The 9,558-nt window shown below is 43.7% G+C and overlaps 1 protein-coding gene across 1 annotated transcript; it reads right to left on the bottom strand.

Annotated features, from left to right (window-relative positions):
• Positions 1-677: 677 nt before the first annotated feature.
• Positions 678-7,721, bottom strand: LOC106544374 (uncharacterized). Its single transcript, XM_014060626.2, has 2 exons — positions 7,400-7,721; positions 678-3,712 (listed from the first exon to the last, which is right to left on the bottom strand). Exon 2 carries the CDS (start codon positions 3,699-3,701, stop codon positions 2,547-2,549), a length of 1,155 nt encoding a protein of 384 aa, XP_013916101.2. The 5' UTR covers positions 3,702-3,712; positions 7,400-7,721; the 3' UTR covers positions 678-2,546.
• Positions 7,722-9,558: the final 1,837 nt, after the last annotated feature.

Below are 9,558 nucleotides of genomic sequence, written 5' to 3'. Positions count from 1 at the left end.
GGGGAAGCCAGGTTTGTTTAATGACCTTATGATTCACTTAACAGCTGCAGTCACTTGCTTAGCAACAGTGGCCAAAAAAAAAAAGGTCATAAATTGGGGCATAGTTTACTCAACTGCCTTAGCCACAGAAATGTTTGGCTCCATTGTCATCATAAGTCGAGGACTACCCTGTTTCCCTGAAAATAAGACCTCCCTGGATAATAAGGCCAATCGGGCTTTTGAGTGCATGCACTAAAATAAACCCTCCCCTAAAATATTTAAATGTATGCATAGCCGGTGCTGGCCATTTCCGGGGGGAACATGCCCCACACACCCCAGCCATCTACGCAAATGACCTCACGGAGGCTGCTCCCACAAATCCTAGCTACGGCGCCCCTTCTCTTAGTGGCGGACGCAAAAAGAGCAACAAGCCAAGCGAGGCTAGGGCTGGCAAGAGTGTGCCAGATACAGAACTCCCAGCCTTGTCTGGATCAGCTGATCCATGGGCCGTGGGCTAAGGTTAAGGTGCCCCCTGCACCTCACAAATAATAAGACCACCCTGAAAATAAGGCCAAGCGCTTATTTCGGAGGTCAAAAGAAAATAAGGCCCTGTCTTATTTTTTGGAGAAACACGGCACCTGTATACTAGTTACTTTGCCAAGTTTTCCAATCATTTGATACACTTAACAACAACAGAGTTAGCTTTGTGCGTCAGCAAAAAATTAAGAGCATATCAATAGCAATTTATTACATTTGTGACTTTCACATCCGGATAGCAAAACCAGGTATCTTGACACAGAAACTAGGAATGCTGGAATGAAACTAGCTTTGTAATCCTTAAGGCTGTATAGAAAATTCAGAGGCCTATGAGCTCACAAAAATTAAAGAAAGCTAGGTCTTATTACGGACTTAGTTGGGGGGGGGCAATTCATTTTATTTTGCACATCTTCATCTTCCTTGGTGGATTAAATAAAAACTGTTAAGGTTCACACAGTAGCCTACACTGTTGGCAGCCAAGTAAAAAGACCATCTTTATTTATCATATCCTGCCTTTCTGTTGATGCAATGCTCAAGCCACTTAACAGCATAGCAGCTACAGCAGAACTGAATCAGGCATTTTAAGTTCCAACAGTATTTTGAACTATTTGCCTCACAGTTGATTGACACTTCTTGATGACTGTCCTAAACAACTGGAATCCCCCAAATGTGTAACTTTGCCACACAAAAAAGCCCCTCTCCCTACTTCTACTGTATCTTTCCATAATTTCCGTATATTAGGCTTCCACGATATCTTAAAAATTAGGATTTTGCAATCGCAAGTAAGCAAGTAAAAGTATGCAAATATACTTTTTTTGTGTTACATTATTTTGGAGAGAAAGAAAAAACATGCTTGTTTCCTTGTTGCAGAATCTGAACTTAATACATCTTCCTCATCACATCCTATTCTTAAAGAGATTTTTTAAAAAAACATCAGGGATCTTTTAATAATGAAATCCTTTCATATAAGATAAGGCATACAGGTAGTCCTTGACTTACAACCATTTACTACCCAAAGTTACAATAGCACTGAGTGACTTATGACTGTTTTTCACACCATTGATTGTTAACAGTATTCTCATGGTGACATGATCAAAAATTAGATGCTTGGCAACTGGCATGTACTTATGACGGTTGCAGGGTCTTGGGGACATGTGATCAACTTTGGTGACCTTCTGACAAGCAAAGACAATGGGGAAGCCAGATTCACTTAATAATGACCATGTTACTAACTTAACAATTGCAGTGATTCACTAAGAATTGTGGCAAGAAAGGTCGTAAAATGGGACAAAATTCACTTAACTGTCTTGCTTAGCAATGAAAAATTTGGGCTCAATTGTGGTCATAAGTCTAGGACTACTTGTACATTCTTTGCTATCTTATGTCTACTTTCATTTTGGCCTTCCTTACTGCAAACGTAGGGATGCGGTAGCTCAGTGCCTAAAACACTCAGCCAATGATGGGATTCAAATACTTTAACAACCGGTTCTTTGCCCTAATGATTTCTTTCAACAACCAGTTCACCAAACTCCTCAGAAAGTTAACAACCAGTTCTCCCGAAGTAGTGCGAACTGGCTGAATCCCACCACTGCGTGACTGAGCTTGTCGATCAGGTCGGCAGTTCAGCGGTTCGAATCCCTAGCGCCGTGTAACGGAGTGAGCCCCCGTTACTTGTCCAACTTCTGCCAACCTAGCAGTTCGAAAGGACGTAAAAAATGCAAGTAGAAAAATGGGAACCACCTTTGGTGGGAAGGTAACAGTGTTCTGTGCGCCTTCGGCGTTTAGTCATGCCGGCCACATGACCATGGAGACGTCTTCAGACAGTGCTGGCTCTTCGGTTTTGTAACGGAGATGAGCACTGCCCCCTAGAGTCGGGAACAACTAGCACGCATGTGCGGGGGGATCTTTACCTTTACCTTACTGCAAACATTTGGACTTTCTAGCAAAATTTCCCGAATAAGCCATATATTTTTTTATCTTCTTCTTAAGCATCTTGAGTAGTTAATCAGAATTCCATCCACTGGCGTTTCCTACTCAGAATATTTCAAGGATGTCTCTCTCTCATGGATTTTCCGATGCTTTGTAAGATTTGAACTTACACTAAAATTTCTACCACACTCTGGGCACGTGTAAGGCTTCTCTCCTGAGTGGACTCTGTGATGAGTGATGAGATGTGAATTGTTACGGAAAGTCTTCCCACACTCAAGACACGCGTAAGGTTTCTCTCCCGTGTGCAGTCTCTGATGACCCACCAGGACTGAACTATAAGAAAAGCTCTTCCCACAATCAGGGCATTTGTAGGGTTTTTCTCCCGTGTGGATCCTCTGATGCGTCACCAGGTGGGAATTCGTATTAAATTTCTTGCCACAGGCGTTGCACTGATAGGGTTTCTCTCCAGTGTGAATTCTCTGGTGTATAATGAGGTCCGCACTGCGGCAGAAGTTTTTGCCGCACTCCAGGCACAGGTAGGGCTTCTCGGTCATATGGATTCTCTGGTGACTCAGAAGGCCAGACTTCACGCTGAAGGTTTCAGGGCAGTCAGAGCACTTGTAGGGCTTTTCCCCGGTGTGAGTCCGCAGGTGCATGACCAGGGTGGAGCGCCTGCCGAAGCTCTTCCAACAGTCCTGGCACTTAAAAGGTTTCTCGCCGGTGTGGGTCCTCTGGTGAGTCACCAAGGTGGAACTCCGACTGAAGCTGTTCCCGCAGTCAAAGCATTTGTAGGGTCGCTCTCCCGTGTGCGTCCTCTGGTGCATGATCAGGTTGGAGCTGCGGCTGAAGGTTTTCCCGCAGTCGGAACATTTGAAAGGGGGCTCCTGGGAGTGAGTCCTCTGGTGCCTGTTGAAGTTCAAGATCTGATTGAAGCTCCTCCCGCAGTGAGGACAATAGTAGGGCTTTTCTCGGGTGTGGCTCTTCTGATGGGCAATGAGGTGGGTGCTCTGGACAAATCCTTTCCCACACTTGGTGCAGGTGAAGGGCCTGTCTCCCGAGTGGAGTTTCTGGTGTCGGACAAGATCTGAGCGGCGGCAAAAATTCTTTCCGCAGATGGAACAGTTGTGTTTCTTCTGCACCACACGTTCCTCAGGTGTGTTCTGCACTTCTCTAAAGTCCTTCAAGGGGGGCCCCTCCTGCTGTACCTTCTCCTCTTCTTCCTGTTTAAAGGTCGTCTTGATTTCCTGGGTCAACATTTTGTTAACAGCTGAAGAGAAAATGAAGGTGAAAGATGTTATGCTGTGTTAGGAACCACATTGTGATCTATCCAGCCCCACATTTTCTGATTTCAAAGCATTCTGAGCATATTTACGCTCTTACTGCTTGTTCTGACCTAAGCTTCCCAAGACCTGAAGCAAACTCCTGGTCCCCACAAAAAAACCTTTTTATTAATTTACTATGAATTCTGCTCATTTACATTCAGCAAAGCCTTTCAAGGGAGGATTTATAGTCACAGACCTTATCTGGCTTGGAGAATTGACAGGCTGATATCTGCAAAACTTGGCAAGGAGTCTCGGAGAGTCACTAATCAATTAAGCGAACTAATTGTCTCCTGCAAACTCCACTCCCCTTTTGCTCCACTTTTATTTCCTCTGGGAGGGGCCATTCATCGTCCACCTGTGGCCTTACTCCCAAGTCGACCCCTGTTCTTTAGCTGTTCCCTTCATCTGGCAACTCTGCGCATGTGCACACTGGGAATAGGCTCCAGCTGTTCATCTGCTCACTGATGTCTGACTCTGAAGGTGGCTGATAACTGGCATATGACTCTGGCCCCCTCTCTGCCTCCGACACAGAGCCCTCATCAGAGCCTTCCCCAGACTCCACGACTGGCCCACATTCCTCCCCAACCTCCTCACTGTCCGAATCTGCTGCCAGCTCCACTGGCCACTGGCCACTGGCCACTGGCTGACCACAACACTGCTCTGAAGATTTGTTCTTATCGAATTTGATGCATACATTGTTTGGGTGCTATGGAATGGAGGCAAAGTAACAAATGACAAATTATTCTCTAACTCAAAATATACGAAAGTCAAGATGGATTTCAGCTATTGAAAATGCAAGAGAGCAGAATTCTGTAAGAGTTAGAGGAAGGCACTCACTGGAACTGGTTTATAGACTGGGAATACAGGTATTCTTCACAATACGGCCATAACAGAGTCTAACCATTACGGTCGTAAGTTGCAACGGTTGTAAAAATGGAATGGGTATGTAACCAAACCCAATTTTACACTGTTTTTGTGGCAGTTGTTAAGTGAACTCATTGTTCACTATGGCGCGCTTTGGCCAAAAACAAAATGTCAATTTTTGGCAAAGCCATCATAAAACATGATCACATGACCATAGGATGCTGTAAATTGTCTTGGCTACGCTATTGTAACCGATTCTGTGTTGGGCCACCCAGTAAAGTTTTATTAAATTTTTGAATAGGATAAAATACTGGCTTCATGTAACTATTTAACTATTAGTTTTAATGACTGCCAGTTTCTTTGTGAGTATTATCAAGCTACAGGAAGTGGTACCAAGTCCCTTGTGAATCTGCCTGTCTTTAAAATCACCTGTTGTGTCCTAATGTTGAAAGCCCTTTCTCTATGACAGCAAGCCATCTGCAGAATTTGCTGCCTCAATATATCACATTATTTCCTTCTCTGCTTGCATGTCATCAGCAACCCAAGATGATTTATTTAAATAACTTTAATGGACTTCGGCTTTTGGTGACACTTTACTGCCTGTAAATTTAATGTACTGCCTCTTTGTTTTGTCTATTTGTAGCATTTTTGATATTCCTATTGTTGTCATGACAGGTTACAATATTACTCCTTTTATTCCAATTTGCAAACTACTGCAATAATTGGTTTTTGAAAGGACAAATGTGCAACAGGTTTTCATCCACAGCTGATACCAACTCTGGGTATAAAGCTGTAGAAAGTTTGTCACTATTCATGTGGCTTAACTGATGGCTGGACTGAGCCTAGCTCCAGGTTTCAAAGATATACATGAAACAGCTGACTTTATCTTGCTAATGATACCTGTTTAATTGAAACATACCATATTTTTCAGAGTATAAGAAGCACCCTTTTCCCTCAAAAAAAGAGGGTAAAAATCTGGGTGTGTCTTATACACTGAATACAGCATTTTTGCCTCCTGAAACCCTGCCCCTTCACTAAAATGGCCGTGCGTAGCCTTTAGGAGGCTTTCAGAGTGCTCCTGGGGGCTGGGGAAGGCAGAAATGAGTGAAAAACAGGCCGATTTTTGCTCAATTTTGCCCCCTCCCCCAGCACCATACTACAAGCCTCCTAAAGACTATGCATGCCCTTTTTTTTTGACAAAAAACAGGTCCATTTTTGTGAAAAATGGGCCATTTTTTGCTCGTTTTTGACACCCCCCCCAGCCTCCCAGGAGAACTCTACAAGCTTCCTAAAGGCTATTTTGAAAAAAAAAATGGGCCTGTTTTCGCGAAAAATGGGCCGTCTTTGGGAGGTCTGCAGAGTGCAAAAACTTTTTTTAAATTTGCCACTTCAAAATCTTGGTGCGCCTTATGCTCCAGTGCATCTTATACTCCAAAAAATATGGTATCTAGGCTGTGGGAAAAGGCCTGGATCCCCAATGAGGTGATTTATAAATTTTATATCCCTTTCTTCTAAATAAGAAACTGGTGGGTTATTACAATAAATGGGTACTTTTTTTAAATTTAGCAGTGGGTTTTTTAATGAAACTCTGGCTTCAACACTGGGCAGTATATTACTTACACAGGTTAGTCAACTGTACCTATTTTCATCTAATCACACTAAGCCAAATTGGGGTTGAAAGATATCTTGTACCCAAGCCTCTCATAAACTCTGACATTGTTTTCTGCACTCTTTCCAATTCCTGAATTTCTTTGTGATTGTAATGACCAGAACTACTGGTAAATAACACTATTCCAGACTAACCAATGTAGCATAGAGCAGAGCAAATATTTCCCTTGATTTCAACACTGTATCTCGGTTGCTGCAATATAAGACTGCATCAGCTCTTTTGGCAGCTGTATCACCCTGCTGGCTATGTTTAATCTGTGGTCAATGCCCAATCCTTCTCTTAAGTACTACTGCCAAGGAAGGGACCACTTGTCTCGCAGTTTTACCTAGCTGCAAAACTCTACATTTCTTCCCACTTAAACTGTTCGTGTTTCTCAGATGCTACTGAACTCCCAGCCTGTGTTTTGCAGTATTAACCATCTTTTTACAGCTTGTGTCATCTGCAAATGGGACAAGCATCCCCTATATCTTCTCCTTGTCTAAATTTATGGTTTATTGATTATTAAAGGGGATTTATGATTTATTGATTTATGAAACGTGGATGAGCTCCAGGCGCGAAGCCTGAGGTATTCTACCATTTGCTTCTTTGTGGCACGGTGGCAATCCAACCACTGCAATTTTTAAAATCATTATTTTCCCCACAGCAACAAATCCCGTGAGGTGAGATGGGCTGAAAGAGTGTGACTGATCCAAGGTCAGCCTGCTTTCATGCCTAAAAAGACTAGAATTCAGGCTCCCAATTTCTAGCCTGATGCATTAACCACTAAACCAAGCTGGTTTTGGTCGCAAAGTCAAACATTGTCCAACAAATCGTGACTTGGGTGGGGAGATCAACTCCTGTCAAAAAAGACCTAAGAGTGGGGTGTAAAGCACTATGAAGCGGTATGTAAGTCTAAATGCTATTACTGCTATCTGCAAAAACCCTCCCAATCTTTACATTCGGTGATTCTCGGAGAAGTGCAACCCCAGAATGTCGATCGCCTCTCTGCATCCAGCCCAGATCAGATTGGGAAAGCGGAATATGTTTATTTATAAATCCTCCACCGTCTCTATCTTCATTTCCCGATCAAACCCCATTTCCTGCCCAGTTGATTCCTTACCTCTCGTTCGCCCTGGGTGTTGGACAGCCGCAGTCCCGTCTCTACACACAACAACGCAGGAAGAATTTAATGGCTGCCGCGGCCCTTGGCCAGTTTCTCACTCCGGTCGGGGGAGGCGACGCCGCGGGACTCTGAGCCGACTCTGCTCGGCTGGTTGCGTGGGACTGCAGGAGTTGCCGCGTGCCTCCCTCCGAGGTTTCCTTGCAGCGTTCCCAAATTCCTGCCTGAAAAGCTCAGGTCAGCCGCTGACCCGCACTGGGAACACAGCGAAGGAAGGGCCGCCTGGACTCCCTTCGGCTCCTTCTCGATATTATAACCCGAGCCCTCTGCTGGCTGCTGCCTTGTCTGCACAATTATCCTGAGCTTCTACATCCAGGGGGCGAGTCCGTTTCGCTAATGGGAAAACAAGGCCGGATTTAGCGTCGGACGGATTGCAGAAAGACGCCTGCCTTAATGCGGCACGGAGCCTTCTGTGGTCTGGAGCGACAAAAAAGTCCAAACCCATTTCCTCCATCTAAAATTGCATGATATTTGGATGCCCGAAGTTTGATTTGTTTTTTATTTTTATTTTGGGGAGAGTTGTTTTAGATATTTCAATCGTATCTACAGACTTGTGATCATCCAAGTACTGATAGAATAGAATTCTTCATTGGCCAAGTGTGATTGGACATACAAGGAATTTGTCTTTGGTGCACAAATTTAGTGTACAGGGCGGGGCATAACCTTTTCCTAGGGGGTCACAGCAAGATCGACAGCAGTTTACAACTTCCGCGACACCTCATTTTAAAGCCCATAAAAAACTGAATTGAATGAGCTATTAAATGTTAAATTTGCTTTAAGAATGGCTGGAAAATTCGATTCGGAAGAACAAAGGATCATTGACAGAATAAAATGCATTGCCTTTCGAGAGGCTCGCGATGCTGGAGCGACGTTTATCAATCGAAAATGGATTGCAAACAAATTGAAACGTCATCCGGATTGGGTTACTGATAATTGGAACAAAACAGCCCAAGAATGTTTCACAAAATTTGGAGAAGGGCATCCTCTGCAACTGTCCCAAGAAAGCAAAGCCATCATTGCAACTGGCAGTCGCAAACAACGAAAAGGAAACCGAAAAGTGGCCCAAGAAATCCTTCAAATTCGTGGAAAACGAGTTGATCAAAGGACAATCGGCCGATATCGAGAACGAGAAGGTTTGAAGCCATTCCACGTCATTTGCAAACCATTGAAAACTCAAACACACGTTCAAGATCGGCTTTGGTTGTGCGATTGGTTGTCTGAATGGACCGAGGAAGATTTTCTTCATTTGGCGCCATCTGACGAATTCTTCGTTTATGCCATTCGAAAACCGAATTTCCAGAACGATCGAATTTGGGCTAAAGACGTCGACGACATCGCCAAACATGAACGATATTGACAAATCGTTCGCAATCCGACTTGCATCGGGATTTTCGTCATTTTCACAGCCAAGAAACTGCATTGGGTTTTGAAGGATAAAGGGGAATCCTGGGATGGCAGTTATTTCCGTGAGAAAATTTTATTGGAGAATGTCATTCCATTTCTCAGTGATCCAGACAATGTCTTGGTGGTTGGTGAGGCTGTCTTTCTTCATGACAAAGCTCCTTGCATGCGTGCAAATGCGACTCAGCAATTGTTAAAGGAAAACAATGTCGAATTTTGGGGCAATGACGTCTGGCCGGGAAATTCGCCAGATCTCAATCCGGCAGAGAACATTGGGGCCATAATTAAGGATGAAGTGGAAGCTCTGATGATTCAGGAGCAAGGTCAAAATCGATATTCGGTTGAAACTTTGAGAATGAATTTGGAAACTGTGTTGAAAAATCTGGAAAATCGAACGGAACTGTTTGAAGATTTGTTGTGTTCTTATCCACCTCGTTTGAATGCTGTTCGAAGGGCTAATGGTGGTCATACTGACTATTAAATCGTGTCAATAAACTCAGTTTTTGATGGGCTTTCGAATGGTGTATGAATTATTTGTGTTGTTATTACAAGTGTTGCTGTGACCCCCTAGGAAAAGGTTATGCCCCGCCCTGTACTTAAAAAGGCGAGATACATTCATCAAAAATCATAAGGTACAACACCTTCATAGGTGTAGAGTCATAGGGTATAAATAAGCAGTCAGGAACAATCAATATAAA

Source organism: Thamnophis sirtalis, unplaced genomic scaffold (genome assembly GCF_051295495.1).
Source record: "Thamnophis sirtalis isolate CommonGarterSnake01/CBP01778 unplaced genomic scaffold, rThaSir2_p1.2 scaffold_3, whole genome shotgun sequence".
Classification (NCBI taxonomy): Eukaryota; Metazoa; Chordata; class Lepidosauria; order Squamata; family Natricidae; genus Thamnophis; species Thamnophis sirtalis.
This window is presented reverse-complemented; position numbering and strand designations above follow the sequence as displayed.

Excerpts from the sequence above, each read along its gene's own strand:
- LOC106544374 (XM_014060626.2), bottom strand. The coding sequence starts at position 3,701 with ATGTTGACCCAGGAAATCAAGACGACCTTTAAACAGGAAGAAGAGGAG.